Genomic DNA, 18,446 nt, shown 5'->3' on the forward strand with positions numbered 1-18,446 from the left:
ACACCCTTGTCTAGCCAGATGTGAGTTGATGATAAGTAATGGGGTCGTAGTCCCGCAACTGTCACAAGAGCATTGACTGTCGCGGCTTACTTTATTTGCAGTTCGAATGCTGAACGCTCCCTCATGGTTGAGAATCTGCGAATATCTCTCAAGTCTTTTGTCGTTTTACTCTGTCGAAGAAAGGCTTTACGCTCAAGTATGAAAGAACCACCTTACCTCCCTCTGCCTACAGAGCTCCCCGACGAAAACAACCGTCAACTGGAACCTAAACGCAAGCACCACCGATTCGGCCTCATCTCCTCGAAACATTTCCTCATTGCATTCGCTGCACTTCTCTACGTCCTCCCCTTCGTCTACTTCCTCCAACGTCTCCGACATGAGCAAGTTCCTACGGACTACGGTACTCGTCTTAATTCAATAGTTCCTTTCCCAAATTCGAGCCCCGAGCTGATGAGCCTCCAGCAAGAATCAGCCCTCTAACGACAACCTGGAAGCGTTTCTGGTGGAACACAAAATACAGCCCCCACAACCACTCCGAAAGCGACCACCTCTGGAACGCGATCCTACCATCTCACGGATTCGTGGCCATCGATCGCCAATGGGCAGCAGACCATCATTGGCCGGTCTCGATGTACCTGCCCGATGACCAGACTAAAGGCGTGTACCTATTGGAGGCTTACCATCAATTGCATTGTTTGGTTTGTGTGACCTCCCCTCCAGTCACGTCTTTGTAGATGATCACTGACCGGTTCAATTGGGATCGTTGCAGCGCATAATACGCAAGACATTCTGGGAGGCGGTTGAGAACCGCCCGTTTACGTATCCTCCTTCGAGTCATATGGAGCATTGCTTCGATACACTGCGGCAGGTGAGTTGGTCAAGATCGCGATGGTTGTCTCCATTTTTGAAAGGCGATTGCTGACCGCGATTCTTGTCCAGGCCGTGCAGTGCAACGCAGACAACACGCCACTCTACACCTTCGGAGACTTTACAGCCGGCAACGGACAGCTCCATCGCTGTCAAGACTGGGATGAGCTTCGCAACTTCGCAACGAAATACACGGCGTGCTACCGGGATAGTGTGGGGGATATACCGCTTGGTGAGCATTTCGGGTTCTGCGATGAGGGCAAGGATGGATTGGAGGGTGCGTTTCCTTGACTGATCCAGGATACTTGATCCCCGCTTCAGCAACTCAGATTCTTGGGTAAGAAAACTTGTTTCAAAATTGGAGCGCCTGAAGGGTAGTAGGTACCTAGTTCTGCTCTCCGTTGCGATTCGGGGATAAGAGGGCCTCAGAGAAACCTTGCATTCAGCTGCGCTTTATGCAGCCTCCAAACCTCCCTTCGAAAGCCTGAGTGTAACCTTGTATGGGAGACAAGCACTAGTAACGGCGCTTGATTCTGTGGCAGTCGGTATTGTAATTACCTAGGTAGTCATACCAACGAACAGGCCTCTGTCTTGATCTTTGGGCGTGAGGGGAATGCTCTGTCTTGAAGCTGGTGCCAAATAAATTTTTACAAGGAGTGAAGGCCGACCGGTTCTGTCTTCAGACACATTCTTGTCATCATATTCGCACAGTGTATATGCCTTGACTTTGCATAGAAGCCACAAAAGAATGGACTGGCTGATCGGTCGAAAACGATATTCTCGACTGTCTAGTACTGCAGAGTGCACTGTCCATCAAACATCTTGCAACCACAATCATCATCCGACCTCCACCGAGGCGAAGAGATTGGCCTACTACTTTCTTTTCTGGTCCTTCGGTCTAATTGTAGGTGTTATTGTTGGCATTGCCTATAACCACCGGTTCGTGATTGCCTGTTCGGATTGTGAACCCACTTTTCCACGAACGATTACGCGAGGTACGAATTCGTGCGCTTGCTAGTCATTGTTACCACCAATCCCCGGCAGTCTGGGGATGGATTCAGCATAAACTGAGCAATGGTTATAGTTCCGCTCAACGCCTGGGTCAAGCAGGATGTCCACCGTCATCACGAGTTCGAGGCACCTCCCTCGGAGATAGCGAAGCAGGAGCCGGTCTGGGACACTCTTATACCGAGTACGTACACTATGAAAGAGTAGTGCGCGTTGTGAGGTCATTCAACAAGTACGTCCTAACGTGCTTGTCTTAACTTCAGATGGCTTGGGCTATGTCATTCATCCTGAACTAGCCCCCAATCTATCCGTCGTCGGAGTGTTTCATTCCCTACATTGCCTGGTAAGTTGTTCGGAAAGCTTCATGCGACTGAATCATTTCGTCTCATGCCCTGTTATCAGTACCTCGTACGTCGGGCCTACTACGCCGCAAACAGGACAGAAGAGAAAGACTTTGACCTGGGGATCGAACGGGGGCCGCATGTTGGGCATTGCTTCGATTATCTCCGGCAGAGTCTCATGTGTTCGGTAGACCCAAGCATTGAGCCGGCCACTCAGAGGGTGTTTGAGGACCCGAATTGGGGATTTGAGCGGCAGTGTCGGGATTACGAGGAGATCAAGGCGTGGGCGGAGCGATGGCGGGCGTGGGATGTGCGGGGGACTTTCATCCCGCTGCCAGAGGGTGATATGTAGGATATCAAGTATTTCTGCATTGAGAAGGTCGTTCCAGACCGACGGTAGCTAGCTGCCTATGGCTTTCTATTCACATAGCCCTCATTCATCCCACTCCTGACAAACTTGAAGCCTAGTAGCGGTAACAGAGAACATCCGACTCTGTGTTCATGATATCTCGAACGAGAACATCGGGCGCCAGACCACCGACTCGGATTGGATCGTCCAGATCTGCAGCCTGGGGGTCTTTGGTGTATGTCGCTTTCCACGAGTACTCCATCAGCCGTCTCTGCGGGTAGACCTGCTGCCATCTCCACCAGAGGCGGTCCAGTTGAGTATGATGTAGGAAAAAGACAGGATCTGTATATGAAGCAGGTCAGCCTTCATTGCCTTGTCCTATAGGTTGTTGGAGTGTACCTGCTGGCGCAGTGATCGTCGAGAAGTCTCCATGAACGGCACGAGGTATGCTCAGATGCGGACCATCTTCCACACCCAAGACAAAGGCCATGTAATCCTCCACTTGCAGAAGTGTTTCGATCGATGAAGGGCTGGTGGCGCGGCTGAAGCAAGCCAGATCCTCACCATGCGCGAAGTCCCGCGAGAGGCAGTGAGGATAGGAGAACTTCTCCACGTACGGAACCTCGAGATTCGCAAAGGGACCTGATGTCACGCAGTATCCATGGATGGACTTTGAGTCGTCGCTCTTGTTCCCGTTGCCCCCAAACCCGAGTTCTGCGTCCCACACGGAGGCTTGGGTGATGTCTTCCCAGTCTAGTGACCAGTCCCAGTAGCTGGCAAAATGTTCTCGTCAATTCCCCGTTAGCAGTATCATAGCCTTCTTAGTAAAAGAAACATAACATACGCGACATGCCCAGTGTAGCCACAGTCCTTTCGCAGGGCGCCCTCGTAACTATGGATAAAGTATCGATGCCATGCGAGAAAAGCGGCGGTGTAATGTGCTTAATGAATGTATGTCAGCTCGTGCTCTGAGTTCTCTTGTGGGTCTGCGTGGAGAGCCTACAGTCATTGCCAATGTGAATATGAACGTACGGGAAGTCATCGTAAAGGGTATGGCCGAGGCCAAGTCGAGAAGGCTTGCTTCTCAGACACTGAACCGCTTGGATGTATTCGAGCTTTTCGCTTCTGCTCAAACTTCTCCACTCCCGGCGAACCGCAGGCTTTTTGCAAGAAGTGAAGGTTATCGGGGTCCCTTTTGATTCAGATGAGGCGCTCCAGCGAGTTGTGAGAAAGACACCACCGAATCCTCCGAGAAGAAACGCGGCCGCGACACAGCAGATAAAAATCATATGGCGCCCAAACGAACAGCTTGGGAGACGTTGAGGAGAGTCTCTTGTCGGTGGCTGTATCCACGACTTATTGACATCATCCTCCTCCAGTTCCCTTTCCTGATGTTGTTCGAGGTCGATGATCCGAATGTAACTTGCCGTGGTGATTCCGCTACGCGGCATGGTTTGACGATAAGAGTACGTTCCCAAGAATACCCACCAATATCTGTTGTTCAGGGCTGTAAAGTGCCAAAGTTTGCACGATAGACTGGATACTGAGTAAACAATATTGGTACTCAATGCACCTCCATTATTTGGGCGATTAGCTGCAACACCAAAACGTGTATTTACCAGCGATTCCGTAGCGCCAAATAAGAGTATGGTCACACTGCAGGACACCACCAAGTTACATGGATTAGCCCTCCAAAAAGAAATGATTTCTTTGTTGGCATGCATGTCCAGCAGCAACCAATGAAAAGTATAACCAAATTGGCAGTGCGGAAAGACCAAAACAAAGGGAAAGTTACCACCACTGTTTACCTTGTACACTCTCTTTTCCTCCTTTTCTTGCCACCAAGATGCCTCTTGTCTTTGGACGCTCGTTGAGAGCTGCTTCACTCCATCTTGTCAACAAGCTGTCTGTACAGAGAAGACCCTTCGTTCCTTTTCCTGATTTCACACCAGCAAACATGGCGACCAGCAGAATCGTCGAGCTGGCCTCCCAGATTCAGAAGCGTACTTCAGAGATCGATGAATATCTTCAGTCCAACAATCTCCCTTCCCCAACCTTCGACGAAGATGGACCCGTTGATTTGGGTCTCTCAGCCGGCGAGGTTGCAAAGGCCCGCGATGCAGTCCTTGAGTCGACGCTGGAGCTTCATGACCTTCTCCTGGGACCATCTCTATGTCTCCGTCCCGTGGTACGTCATTCGTCTGTTAACCGTTTATTCCTCAACTAACCGGGCTCTCAATAGTACAATGGTGTCAGCCTCCAAGCCATCTACAAGTACGACATTGCATCGAAAGTGCCTCTTCACGGTGAGATATCGTTTGCAGAGCTCGCCGAGAAATGTGGCCTGAGCGAAACGAACATCCGACGAATCCTGCGATTCGCTATGACTTTCCACCGTGTCTTTCGAGAGCCGCGGAAAGGGTTTGTCGCGCACACAGCCGCTTCGCGGAAGCTGGTGGAAGATCCTCATGCCCGAGCAGGAGTGGGCTACATGTTTGATGAGGTCTGGCAGGGGTTTGCTCATGTACGTGATTTGCTTGTCCACATCCCGGTCTCACCACATTGACGTGCTGTAGACCATCGCCGCGATGGAGAAATTTCAGAGCGATGAACCCAACAAATCGGTAAGTCGGCCATCTACGAATCATGAGACCAGGAGCTCACCAGGGCCTTTTTCAGGGCTGGAGTCACTATCATGACACCGACAAGCCTGCATGGGAATACTATGCCTCTCATCCCGAGATGGCTCGCCGTTTCGCAGGAGCCATGTCAGCATTCGCAAACGGACATGGCAACTCCCCATCCTTCCTAGTGCAAGGCTATCCCTGGGCCTCGATTGGCAATGGCACTGTGGTCGATGTCGGCGGGTCGAAAGGCAACGTCAGCGTTCTGCTGGCTCAGTCCTACCCTAATCTCAGGTTCATCGTGCAGGATCTTCCCGATATGATTGCCGGGGTCGAAGAAACCCTTCCTGTAGACATCCAGGGACGTGTTGAGTTCCAGGCACACGACTTCTTTACCGAGCAACCTGTCAAGGCTGATGTCTATCTGCTTCGCAACGTCTTTCACAATTGGTCGGACTCCCATGCAATCCGAATCCTCAAAGCAATGGTCCCTGCCTTAAAGCCTGGTGCGCGCATTGTTATCAACGACTACCTCCTTCCCGAGCCTGGAACAATGTCCCCTATGAAAGAGCGGGCCGTCCGGTAGGTGCAGACCTGTTCTAGGAAGACTGGATTGTGGCTAATACAGAGTCTAGTGACATGGATATGATCATGCTCACCCTCTTCAACGCGAGGGAGCGGGAGAAGGCGGACTGGACAGATTTGCTTCGGAAGGCCGATCCCCGTTTCAAGAACACCAAGATCTGGACACCAGAGGGAGCTACCCTGGCTATCATTGAGACATACTGGGAGGGGTAGTGAGGCCACAGGAATGTTTCGATAGTCTCCCGGACCTAGAGAGATGACTGAAAGGGATGATCGCATGATCTAAGAGGCGAGGATACTGGCCCAGACGCAAAACCCATAGCATTGTGCTTTAAATGTCCAAAACACCCTTCTTTTCCCTATCTCCTCTTTACCTCACGCTTCCGTCTACTCTGATCAGATCAAGGGGCTCTCTACGCGTCAACAGTGACTCGATGATGATGAGATAAGATGGCTGTTTAGAAAAAAAAGGCACACTTTCAGGACACAATAAACGGAATGAGAGCAATGTCTTTGATTGAGTGGAGCAACAGCCCAATATCCGTCCATAACGAACGTTATTACTGGTAAACCAAAGCCTCGTGGACAACCCGAGATCCACAGCAAGGCCGCATAGAGGAGCCCTTTTCATGATGTGATCAACAAGCAGAAGCCTTCCTTCTATCCAGCCATGTCTAGTACCCATCGCCGATCTTAGTAAGATCAACTTTCTCCGGACTATCGATACGTTCGCTTTCTGGAGTTTTGGGTTAGTCAACTTTGGACGACGTCCGGAATAAATGTTCATCAAGTGATGTTTTACAGGCTCAGTGAGAGAAAAACACAGATAGAAAATCTAGTCATTACTTACCAGCAGAAATTGGAACTGCGATGACGACAGCTGCCGAACAAAGCGCGAGGAATGAGAGAAGGATCTTGAACTGCATGTTTGGAGGTTTGTTCCTTTGCTGCTGGTTGGATAGGTAGGTATTGCGTGGTAGAATGAGTTTTTGCTGCAAGATCTGGCTTGGTTCGGCTTGGATATTTATGATGTATGCCTGGTGAAATGTTGGTATGACACTATTTCAGCTGATGATCTCTGTCTTATGCTCGAGGATCTGTGCAGGTTGGGGGCCATGCTACCATTTTAGAGTTCTATGCTACAGTTGGAAAAGATCCCCCTCAGAATGGCCCTGGTTATCAGCTTCTGCAAGTTATACATGGATTCACCACCAGTGACAATGGAAGGGCGTCGCGGGTGGCGGCAGCATTTGGCGTAATCGCAATTTTGAAGTCCGTCCAGTGTGGCCTGTAGAAGCTGTACGACAATGCTAGTCGGGTATGGCAGAATTCCGAACGTCCGCCACCCCAGCTGTGGCATTGGATAGGTTACAGGCCCCCAGACCGTCAGCTCGGTGGAACTATGGTAGGTATTGTACTTTATTTAGTATCTCAAGTCTGGAAATAAGGTATTGGAGAGATAAAGACATTCGGTTTGGTGTGCTGACATCCAAGAATACCTTCAACAGGCTCTCGTGGCTTCTTCCGGAGAAAGGTCTCTTATTTCTTTTCCCCAACAGACAGGCGCTGGCTTGCATCAAGGATGACTTATGTCAACGAAAGCAGTGTGCTTGCCGTTGGCATCTTGTTCCTTCTTCTGGGAACTTCGGCCGTGGTGGCCCGGTTCTTCCTTCGCCTGAGGACTCTTTGCCTGGGCATGGATGATTGGTTTTGTCTTTTGGCTTGGGTTAGTTGGAATCCTATTCACTGAGATATCGACTGTGTATTGACGTTGGTGAAAGCTATTCGTGACGGCCGACTGCATTATTATGATTATAGGTAACCGGGCTCTTATTCTTACTGGAAAAAAAAAGATCCTGAACGACCTTGTCCCTTCTTCCAGGTTCCGCAACACATACAGTTGGAAGCCATTCTCCACCAGGACTGGGTCCAAAGATTCTGAGTTATGATGGAGAGGACCAGCTCTTGTTGGAGAGGGTATGTGGGCCATCTTCAATTCATCCCCTTTCTTCTTGTTGACTTGTCTCAAAATACTATTTACGCTGATTGATCATGTATGATACAGCTAGAATACCCCTTCGACATGATCCAGATCTTTGCCCTCGCAGCCCTCAAGCTCTCCATCCTCTTCCTCTACCGACGTTTATTCGTCGGGCGCGCGTTCAACATCGCCAGCTGGGCACTGATCGGTTTGGTTGTTACCTGGGCCGTTGCTTTCTGCGTATGCCTTCTGGCACAATGCGGCTCGAACATTGTCGCGAATTTCCAGACACTGGGCGATTTGAAGGAGAAATGCATCGACACGTTCGCCATCCTGATTGCCCTGGCTGCTTCGGATGTTGCGGTTGATCTGGTCATTCTGGCAATCCCTGTGCCCTTGGTGAGTGGACGATGATTTGGTTCGGACGATTGGGTGCTGTCACCGAAGTCGAGAATCCTATTCTAACGGTGCCAAAAGGTCTTGTCATTGCACTTGCCGTTGAAAAAGAGAATTGGTATTTTAGCCATCTTACTGGTGGGCACACTGTTAGTAACAAATGTTTCGCTTGCAAAAAAAACCCCTCTCCCTTGGCTGTCCTTGCGCTCATGAAACAAACCGTAGGGCTACCGGCTGCGGCGTTGCTCGCATGTCTTTGTTTATTGAGATTCTGGGCCCTTCATGTAAGTTTCATATCCGAATGGATTCGGGTATTGTTCCCCCCATGAGTTATCAACGGCACACTCATTTCTAAATAACACCAGTGTTTTCCAAAGAAACAGTTGGCGGAGTCGCATCGGACGACGATATTGGTATCATGCTCATCCCCCCCCCCCCCCCCCCCCACCCACATTTCCTCATTCCTCCGTCCCTAACATCCATGCGCGCGTAGGAATTGTCAGCATCCTCATGTTCTGGGGAATGCTTGAGATAGGCGTCGGGATGGTGGCCATCTGCCTCCCGGTCCTGTGTCGTCTGTTGCGCGACTGGTCCCCTCGGAGCCTCTTCGACCGCCTTCGATCGTTCATGACCAGAACAAAGGGTGATAGCCATCACGATATTGAAATCCGGTCTTTTGGGGCCGGCCAGAAGGGTCTGGGGTTGAATGAGTCCGGGACTACTCGCGTTCCGGTGCTACCGAAGATCAAGGCGCTGGGATGGAATAATTTTGGTGATACCAAACAGGGTTATGTGGCGTATTGTGGGAGGAAGACCAGTGGGGATACAGTGTCGCAGAAGCGCAGCCTTGGGGATGGAGAGATTTGGGAGCAGACGGAGATAACGCAGACTTCGGAGGTGGTATAACGTTTTGTATCACATTTTGGGTTGTTGGGAGAGATACCTAGTCGTAGGCTGTGCCATCTCAGCTGCAATAGTTCAATTCTACGTGCGAGAAGAGAAAGAAAGTTGGCAGATGACAATTGAGGTAGAGACTGTGCAACATAGAGATCCTGCATAATCTACGCCTGGGTGAACTCGGACTCGGTCATGATTGTCCCTACTTAGTTTTCAGCCCCTCCTTTCCACCTGACTATCCGGTCCGCTACATGTATATACCTAGGTACCTTAGATGAAACCGGCTTGCAGGGACAAGATTGGAAGTCTACATGGCCAGGCCTAACTTGGTAAGCTGGCATATCTGTCGTATGCCAACTTCTTTTTTTCTAAGGCTTCATGCTTCATGCGAGTCATTCCTGCAATTAGTTTATTTATACACCACCACTCCTTACTACTATTCTTGTCTCATGTTATGTAATGTTATGTTGGATGTTGGCGCTGATCAAATCAAATCTCCGATCAAGTTAGGTGATTTTTTTTATCCGCCGTAAAAATAGCAGCAGCCGCCCCCCAGAGAGAGAGTATTGTGAGGTCGCTTGACTCCTTTGCTACATGGCCGGCGCTTAACTCGTAACGCATCTTGTCTCAACTTGACCCTTGGCGATATGCGTTGGTTGGACCAAAGTTAAAACATGGATAGATGCAGCAAGCTGTTGTTGGGGGGACATAGCACATAGCACATGGTACATGTTACTGTTACACGTTACACATAACAGTGGATTCACATGGCCAAAGTGCACATGATTGGATGTGGATGTAGATCTGGATGATTGAATTGGTCCCTTAACCATAAATAAAAACAATAAGCGCCGCTGGCTGGCGGGTCCTGGTCCGGGATCTGCCCGTGCTACCTAGCTAGGTACCTAACTCAAGTCTGATATGTTAGGTAGGTATGAGATCCATGACGACATAACATCCATTCCTGATGTGGGTGGGGGTTGTTGGTTTTTATTTTCCTTCTTTGTTCCATTCAACCTCTTGAATGGGATCTGTAAGTTCCTGCAATGTGACGATACAAAGCCTAATTATAGCTAGGTACATAGTGCCCTTTCCATTTAGAACTCGGCATACATTAGGTACCTGTACTTATGTACATGCAACCTTGAGGACTGCTCGATGTCATGCTTTTCGTTTGCCCCACCTACCTACCTATGCCTACTATCACCCGGCGCGCGCTTTATTTTTAGGTGAAGTAGATGTCTATGTCGTATCAAAGCACAAAAAAACCTGTCCCATTAGGTTCCATTTATTATATACCAATAACTAAAACAACCAAAACCACGAGGGTAGACTTAGACACAGATAAACTCGTACAGCCATGCGTGTATGTGCATAGTGCGTATCACGTAACACATTATATAAACAAAAATTCACTAGAGATATCCTAAGCTGTCAAGATCGAATGTACGTTATTAAGTGTGTCAGAGCGGAGTTCATAAAATTTCCCATCTGAGCTCTCCAAAGGCCAAATCAAGCCAAATGAGGTTGATAATTAGGTACCAGTTTCAGTCTCAACATCCGGCTCTCGTCCAGAGAGATCACCACCAAGCTTCTGCCTCACCTTCCGCAGTGCGAATTTCACCTCGTCTTTCGCAAACACCGCGTTACGAGCGGGCTTCCACTGCATGAGACCACGCTGCTTACGGTGCTCGGTGTGCCTGTTCGCCTTGTTTCCCATACGCTGTTTGGCCTCCGCCTCCTTGGACTTGGAGGAAGACGACTGGCTCGTAGCTGTCGTGAGGGACTGCTCTTCACTTCCGGTGGACTCGCCAGAGGAATTGCTGTCATCACCTCCATCTTCGCAGTTCTTCTTAGCTTCCTCGTTACCCTTATTGGCGTTTTGGGTTCCCGGTTTGGTTTCTGACTTGTCGCAGAGCGGAGGCGGGCACACAGGGTCATGTCGAGGCTTGTCGCAGCCTGGCTCAGCGACTTTGCGACCCCTCGAGTCTGTGTACGCGCGTGGATCGTGGCCAAAGGCACTGCTCCAGTCTGTTCCGTCCTTGGCGATCCAGCGTTCTCGTTCCTCGGGGGGAGCCTGCTTCAGCACGTCGCGGCCTTCCACCATTGATTTCTCGTGCAGTTCCCTGACTTCGTCGGATGTCTCTATTTCAACACTCCGATCACGCACACCTTCCGCTAGGCAAGCCTCCCAGGTTTCGTATGTCTCGCGGGAATCGTTATCCACCACGAAATGATAGTGACTCTCGTCAATACCGGGGGAGAACCGTGCTGAGAACTGCAGACGGCCAACTTCGGTGAGGTCCTCTAAGCCGGAAACTTCCTTGGCCTTCCAGTTTTGCTCCGTGACGTAGTTTTGGGTCAACCGGTTGCCATTCTTCGTAGTCCAGATTGGAATGTCAATGGGGGTATCTTCGTTATCAACAAGATGCTGGAGCCAGAGTACCGCATACGCGGAAGCGCCCCTCGTACTCGGGATGTGAAACTCGAAAACGACTGGAGAACGGTAGCGATGCTTGACAGGCAAACGGTTTCCGTGTTTGGCGTGTCTCTGTGTAAGGTCGAAGACAGCCCTATTGTTATCGTCTAAATGACAGTTGCGTCGTGGGATTCGACCAATGCTGCCGCCAGTGCGGAGTTTGAGCTTAGCAAAGTGTGCATAGTTTAGAGCTGTAATCTTGTCTGATGTGAACTCGAAAGTCCCGACGTCCCATCCGAGCATGTTAGGTGGTAACCTGGTTTCTACGCTTCGGAAAAGAAGTGAAATTCGGATGCGTCCAAACCCGATCCCACCATCGAGAGGATACCACCTGGTCACTTGGGAGCGGTTTTCGAATATGTCGGAGAGCTTCAATGGTACAACACCCAATATAGGGTCATGCTCACGATATCGCTGGTCCCGAACGGTGACAGTGACAATACTCGATCTCCAGTCACGTACGAACCGCTCGGTTCCTGCGTTGAAAATCGGTTTGCTACTGACTGCTTTTGCTCGGGTACGATAGACCTTGAATGTGTCAGATTTGGCCCTTGATAGTATATCAATTGACAAGTTGCACTCACCAGCGTATCGTTCAGAAGGATTGTGCAGTAGCTAGTCGGGAGGTCTTTGCCTTGTTCCTCGGTATTCTCGCCATATGGCTTCGCAGGTTCATATTCTCTCCCTTTCCGATTGCCACGACTTCCTTTGATGTTTTCAAGCTGTAGGTTAACGATCTGATGCACGACGATACTAAGAATGCCACTGGGCCAGAGAGGGTCAGGAGGGGTGTGCGTGACTGCGTCCTCCTCCTCGTTCGATATTACACCTTTCTCATCCTGGAGCGAGGGTGCATCCTTGAGGCTATCTGGCAGATTCTTGTTCTTCCCGTCTGTCCTAAGTGCTGGTCTGAACTTGGGTTTCCCGAAAAAGCCAACTTCCCAATGCAGCTCACCAGGCATGGTGCTGTCTGCATCCATCCCCTGAAGTCTGGATACTTGAGGATACATCTTTCCTGGATGCTGGATCATTTTCTGTATTGACAGCTCCACTTTGCCAACGATATCGTCAGCGGTGTGGCGGTCGGAGTCCCAAAGCTCAACGCTGAGCTGTTCGTCGGCCATTATCAGCTCAGGAGTAACAAGCAGTGCTGCTGTCTCCTCCCAGATGGGATTGAGGTCGTCCGTGATGACCCGGGTACAATACATCGGCTTCCCATATTTCGAGAAAGAAAGGTTGATGTAAGCATCGCTGCCGCCGCCTTCAGAGCCATGCTTGTCCTGCTTGCTCAGTCCAATGGCGCGATGGATTCGAATCCACATGATACCCAACGCCTCTGTTTCCTTCGCGATATCATCACCCTTGAGCATCATGCTAAGATCCAGGGTCATCGATTTGGGAGCCACATAGAGACTAGCGGCAGCACCAATAGCGTAGTTGACGAATTGAGAAATCACCGGGAGATTTAACACGTTCACACCTCTCTTGACCATCGGAGTACAACCAGCCCGCACATGGGGAAGACCCATGAAACTAAAAGTCAAGCTCTTTGCAAATGGGGGCTCCGGGGTCATCTGTACTCTGAGTCGAACAGTGCCAACCAGCTCAATCAGCTCAGCGAAAATGGGGAGAGGAACTCCAAAGAGGCCTTTTACTCCAAGATAAAACACCAGCTCCATATGCATGTTACGAGCTTTGGCAGCCGTGCTCTCCCCGCTAGGCTTCGCATGGTATGCGAAAGAGATCTCAAGGTTGTAGTAATTCCCACCTTCCTCGTCTGCAGCAGCTGCCTGTGGATCTTTATTTTTCTTGTTTTCCTCGCGGACATTGTCTTTGAGATTCTGGACATGGTGATCGGGAAGCGCACGTACGCTGAGAATGCGCACAGGATTATTTCCCTGGTCGATCTCAGCAACACGGACGTTCTCGATCACACCTGGAACAGAAGCTTGCATTATGTCTTCAATCGTATCTGCGATTCCCGAAAACATGTCCGGGTTCATCAGACCCCACGCAACACCAAGAAAGGTGTTCATCCATTCGACAGACTCGGGCAGCAGATTCGCAGTTGCCTGGAAATATCAGTATAGAGCTTTGATTAATAGTCCGATAACCGGTGAGTCGTACAGTCTTGCCCCTCAACTCCTCACTGTTCCATTCCATTTCTCGGCCACTTCGGATTACCTCTTGCACCCAAAGCCACACTCCAGATGCGACACAGAAAGCCAATGGCAGGAGTCCCCAAAGTGAGCCCCCGAACATTCTTCCTAGGAAGATAATTGCGACAGATATTCCCACAGTCAAAGCACTAGCACGTTTCTCTAGCGCCTCAAACATAGGCTGGTAGGAGACCGATGGGGTAGGGTGAAAAAGGACGTTTGTTTTCTCGCCATGGATGGGAACGTCCGACGTGGCGCCGCGGGCCATTGGGTCTGGCGGCGCGGTAACATCCTGGTTATGCTTGTACTCTGGAAGACTCTGGTGGGGATCTGTCTTGACGGGCTTTGGAATGAGTCAGATTTGCGCTACAGCACAGGTGGTCCCGAGGGAACCACTTACCGTCGGCTTGTTGAGATTGGCATTGGGGACCGTGAGCTACAAGCGGTTCAGCACACCATCTCCTTGATTCATGAGGCTATACCTACCTTCGGATCCTTGACGGAGTTCATAAAGTCTTCGCCAACATCCTCGATCTCCACTTCTCTGCCAGTGGTGGGATCCGTAACCCTGCGGGAGCGTTGTGACGAACCGGAGGCTCGTTCTCCCTTTTCAGCGGCATCCTCTCGACTCTTGTCCCTTTCATGCTCTTGCTTCTTCTGCTTTTTTGCCTCGTCGATCTTTCTGTCCCGTTCCTTCTTATCCTTGTCGAGGTTCTCTACAAACCTCTGTATCGTGGGCACGGGGTTTCTGGCACTCCAATGGCTTCCTGGATGATGATGTTGGGTTTCCATACTGGCCAGCTCCAATTACCTATTTAAAAACGAAGCAAACTTTAAATTAACTAGTCCACCCGATAGAGGAACTGGGCAGGGAAAAGACATCAGGGAAGATACAGTCTTCGATCTCGTGGTGAAGCAAGATCACCACAACTGGGTAAGTCAAGGTGAAAGAGAAGGAGCTCCAAAGGCACTTTGAAGCAAGAAAAAACTTTTGAGAAGCCATACCTCATCATGGCACCTCAGCCGTTAGTATGTACACCCCAAGTCTCTGATATCATTGAGTTGGCCAGCAGCTTGCCGCAAGCCTTCGCATACGTCATTGCGGAGGGACTCGCCAAGACCCGCTGCGAGTCGACACTGAATGCGTCCGAAGACACGATCAGCTGCTGATGCGAATCCATGGCTAAGTGCAGAAAAAACATGACGACTCTCGAGTTGGCCTGGATTACCAAGGATGCTCCGTGTGCTGAGTGTAGGAAAAGAGATGCTCACGGAGTACGGGATTGCCATAGATGATCCCGTCTACCTAGGCGCCACGGCAGCCCGGCCGGGCTTGGCGTCTACCTCCGAGCGGAATAAAGATCCAGAAGCCGTTTGCATACGCTGAAGCACCGAGAATTTGGACAGTTGACAATTAGGTTCTCAAAATAGGCAAATCCAAGGAAGCTGGCTGTCTGATGCAGTCGCATTACTATTGTGATATATTAACAGGCAATGGAGAGGGCGTCAAAGGACCTTCCAAGCTTCGGTGCCTTCAACCGCTGCTTACCGCCCAGGTGGATACCTCTGTTTAGGACAGCAAACTTTGGAGATCCACAAGTCGGTCGTCTGTCCTGAAGGGGACAGGAAAGTTGACCATAAGGCTGGGTTTCGCCTGAGCTGCTCTGTCAGAAAGCTTAGAGCTTGCCATGAGGGCCCACCTCTTTTCGATGTTTTTGAGCTAGCTCGTAAAATTGTCGAGTAATTGCATTATGGGACACGAGACGCGAGGGATGAAAATAGGGAAGAGGATGAAAGACAGAGGAAAGGAAAAAAAAAGATAGGAGAGTGGGAGAAGAGGGGTAAACGCGGCTGGGGTGAAAAGATCCCTTGAACAATTCATCCGGCTATCTTGCTGTTAACCTTATCCCAAAATATCAACCTAGAGAAGTGACTTAAAATAATATTCATTCTCTGCGATTAATTCGGAAAAGTTTTCCAAAGTAAGGGCCGTACGTTGCTTTGTGTTTCTCTTTGCTTTTTCCCCTTGTTTACTTTTTCTTTGGAAGAAAGGTATTGACGTAATTTCAGTGCTGCATTGTCAGCACTTGGAAGAAGTAGCTCTCACTCGACATATCACAGAAGTCAACGAGAAGCAGAACTCGAATCAGGGCGACAGGAACAACTGTCATCAAAGAAGAAACTTTATCGAGATGTTTTCGCTGCCCAACTGTGCTGCCTAGTTCATCTTTTCAATAAAATACGTTTTGGAAGATAATAGTAAAGCAGGAGCATAAAAGGAAGCTTTTCGTGGAAAGCGCGAGATAATATCGTTAAGGACTAGACTGACTGCTGAATCGAATGCGTTTGGAAACAGTCTGAGTTTCAAGCTATACTCCGGCTTCAGTCACCAGCATTGGGATGACAATCTCTGTCGTATCTGCACGAAAGTAGCCCTCAGAAGTGGTCGATCTGAAAACAGGATCCAAGAAAATATGGAACATTGCCCTCGTGATCAACTATGCAGAAGAATTGTCCGTGGCGGATTACCGATCGATGTCTTCCCTGTCGAATGTGCTTCCTCGATAACGATCTGACGAGGGATTAGCATCTTCACAGATCGGGGCGTGGGGTGGCATCGAACAAGAGATAACCTGTTGCATTCTTCTACCGAGCAATTAAGAACTATGTAATTCTTGATTACGCCCTCGTGAGGATGTTCGGGCCCTACGATAGCTTATGATAGCTCTGTTATGGTGAATGATGGTTGGTGCAGTCTCGGGACGCTTGACAATCCCATGAACCTATGGAGAAAAAAAAAGTAAATCCCCCCCCTCCCCCCCACCAAGAAGGCAGCGAAAGAGGATTCGAGCATGGGCACCCAGTCGAAATTTCGTTACATAAAAAGGCAGAAATTAACCGTAGTCAAGTTAAGTCGCAAAACGTCAGCAATATTCGGACCATTAATATGCAGCCCAGCGAGATAGAGACTCGGAAAAAAAGTCGCCCCGCTATGGTCCAGGTTTCGAGAAGACTAGTCCTCGATACATCTCGTCTCGCGACAGCCGCCGAAATTCTTGTCTGCAGCTAAGAGACCTGAATCACTGGGTACGAGCGAGCAAACGTAGCACCTTTTGCTGGTCAGATTAAGTGGGTAAAGGCTTCATTTGTGGTATGGTCTCCCTGGAAGGGAGGAGGCAAGTACGCGGTATAGAGTACGCCTGACAACTGGGGCACTCTGATTTGCAGGCTAGGAGTGACACACGCTGATCCATAGACAATGAATGTATTAGCTAGACTGCCCAATGTCTGATAATCCGACAGGTATAATGATAAGATTTGGGGGTCGGGGAACTAAATTATTTATATGGAAGGATGTCTCGTGCAAGCGGGTTTCCAACGAGCCCTGGGGGATTGAATATCAAGCCATCGAGAAGGCGCAGACATGTTATCAAAGACGCAAAAGTGGTCATTTATTTCTGATTTCTATGAACCTCACATCCGCCGGGTGACGCTTCAGATAGACATCGAGAAGTGTAACTATACGACTATTATCGTCGAGCCTCATCCAAGTTCCGGCGGAGATGAATTTCTTGAGAACCGATTGGTGAAGCTCCATAGTGACGGCCTGGATACGGAAGCCGCTGTTCAGGAACGCAACAAGATCACAGAACGGATCACCAGCCTATGTCGAGCAAAATACGGAAGAAGCGCGCCTCCGTTTGGCAGCGTTGTCTACGCATTCACAGCCAACGGCAAATTCCAAGTCATGGATCTCCCTGATCATCGTCTGACTCCGGCACTGAAGACTGCACCCGAAACGTTCGGAACTGATATCCCTCTACCCCCATTGGTATCCCGGGCTCAACTCAAACCTGTCGCGGGGATTGGTCAGTTCTTACCCTCTCAGACACGTCTGGTCGAGTACCAGGGGAAGCTCCATATCGCAAAGGGACCGATCTATCCCCAGAGGGCGATGTTGGACCTAAGCGAAGTCAAGAATTTGATTTCCCTCCCCGGGAGACATCCGAACATAATAGACCCACCGGCAGCGCTAATTACGCTGAGCGAGACGGACGAGCGAGTTTGCGGATTCCTGACCACGTATCATGCCAACGGAAATCTCGAATTCTACGCCCGCAAGCTCCGGAGGGAAGGGAAACTGACACCGAAACTGCTGGTAAAATGGGCACTGCAATTGGTTGATGCTGTGTCGTTTCTCGCGCAGCACCAATCCTTCCACGGTGATTTGAAACCAGACAACATTGTCGTCACGGAGAACGAGGACATCGTCCTGATAGATTTCACCCGCCTCTTCACCACGTTCGTCACTGCAAGTCCGGAGGTGAGGAAACTATGCACACATCTCGGCGGTACGACGCTCGGTATCCCGCTCCATTGGCCAATGGAGTCGATCACCCAGTCAGAGGTTTACTCGATCGGACGCACTCTCTATCTCGTATGCGAAGGGGTCGAGATGGCCAAGGTCTACCGCGAAATGGGCTGGACCCAGGACGGAGCCTTTCCCACTGTCTTCTCCGCCAAAAGTTCTGCACCTCCGGAGCTCCAGAAGATCATATCACTCTGCGTCTCACCGGATCCTTCTCAGCGACCTTCCTTGGAGGCTCTCGCTAAGATGCTGCCGCGGACAAGAAGCTGAACAGCAAGGACAAAAAGAGAATGACGAGCAATTGGTCGTTTCGTCGTCGTAGAACTGACGAAGCCGTAGTATCCAGACCGTTTTACATGATTAGGTCACGGCTTTTGTATTGAGGGGATTC

General features: G+C 50.0%; 7 protein-coding genes across 7 annotated transcripts; 4 read left to right on the forward strand and 3 right to left on the reverse strand.

Moving 5' to 3' along the window:
* Positions 1-198: 198 nt before the first annotated feature.
* VTN00DRAFT_10237 (uncharacterized protein) lies at positions 199-2,568 on the forward strand (the record flags this gene model as incomplete). The annotated part of the gene is made up of 7 exons (XM_069426871.1): positions 199-400; positions 463-698; positions 770-868; positions 940-1,144; positions 1,952-2,059; positions 2,139-2,218; positions 2,278-2,568. The coding sequence occupies 7 exons, from the start codon at positions 199-201 to the stop codon at positions 2,566-2,568; spliced, it is 1,221 nt and encodes a 406-aa protein (XP_069283999.1).
* A 112-nt stretch (positions 2,569-2,680) lies between these two features.
* Positions 2,681-4,016, reverse strand: VTN00DRAFT_10238 (uncharacterized protein; the record flags this gene model as incomplete). Its single annotated transcript, XM_069426872.1, has 4 exons — positions 2,681-2,907; positions 2,965-3,338; positions 3,410-3,506; positions 3,569-4,016. 4 exons carry the CDS (start codon positions 4,014-4,016, stop codon positions 2,681-2,683), a joined length of 1,146 nt encoding a protein of 381 aa, XP_069284000.1.
* Positions 4,017-4,522: 506 nt separating this feature from the next.
* Positions 4,523-5,987, forward strand: VTN00DRAFT_10239 (uncharacterized protein; the record flags this gene model as incomplete). Its single annotated transcript, XM_069426873.1, has 5 exons — positions 4,523-4,753; positions 4,808-5,089; positions 5,142-5,189; positions 5,245-5,771; positions 5,825-5,987. 5 exons carry the CDS (start codon positions 4,523-4,525, stop codon positions 5,985-5,987), a joined length of 1,251 nt encoding a protein of 416 aa, XP_069284001.1.
* Positions 5,988-6,448: 461 nt separating this feature from the next.
* VTN00DRAFT_10240 (uncharacterized protein) lies at positions 6,449-6,700 on the reverse strand (the record flags this gene model as incomplete). Its single annotated transcript, XM_069426875.1, has 2 exons — positions 6,449-6,510; positions 6,625-6,700. The coding sequence occupies 2 exons, from the start codon at positions 6,698-6,700 to the stop codon at positions 6,449-6,451; spliced, it is 138 nt and encodes a 45-aa protein (XP_069284002.1).
* Positions 6,701-7,857: 1,157 nt separating this feature from the next.
* VTN00DRAFT_10241 (uncharacterized protein) lies at positions 7,858-9,057 on the forward strand (the record flags this gene model as incomplete). The annotated part of the gene is made up of 5 exons (XM_069426876.1): positions 7,858-8,154; positions 8,233-8,300; positions 8,377-8,435; positions 8,517-8,564; positions 8,645-9,057. 5 exons carry the CDS (start codon positions 7,858-7,860, stop codon positions 9,055-9,057), a joined length of 885 nt encoding a protein of 294 aa, XP_069284003.1.
* Positions 9,058-10,582: 1,525 nt separating this feature from the next.
* VTN00DRAFT_10242 (uncharacterized protein) lies at positions 10,583-14,478 on the reverse strand (the record flags this gene model as incomplete). Its single annotated transcript, XM_069426877.1, has 5 exons — positions 10,583-12,055; positions 12,112-13,599; positions 13,655-14,029; positions 14,087-14,122; positions 14,173-14,478. The coding sequence occupies 5 exons, from the start codon at positions 14,476-14,478 to the stop codon at positions 10,583-10,585; spliced, it is 3,678 nt and encodes a 1,225-aa protein (XP_069284004.1).
* Positions 14,479-17,110: 2,632 nt separating this feature from the next.
* On the forward strand, positions 17,111-18,325 carry VTN00DRAFT_10243 (uncharacterized protein; the record flags this gene model as incomplete). The annotated part of the gene is made up of 1 exon (XM_069426878.1): positions 17,111-18,325. The coding sequence occupies one exon, from the start codon at positions 17,111-17,113 to the stop codon at positions 18,323-18,325; it is 1,215 nt and encodes a 404-aa protein (XP_069284005.1).
* Positions 18,326-18,446: the final 121 nt, after the last annotated feature.

Source organism: Thermoascus crustaceus (assembly GCF_041956765.1).
Source record: "Thermoascus crustaceus strain CBS 181.67 unplaced genomic scaffold VTN00scaffold_9, whole genome shotgun sequence".
Lineage (NCBI taxonomy): Eukaryota > Fungi > Ascomycota > Eurotiomycetes > Eurotiales > Thermoascaceae > Thermoascus > Thermoascus crustaceus.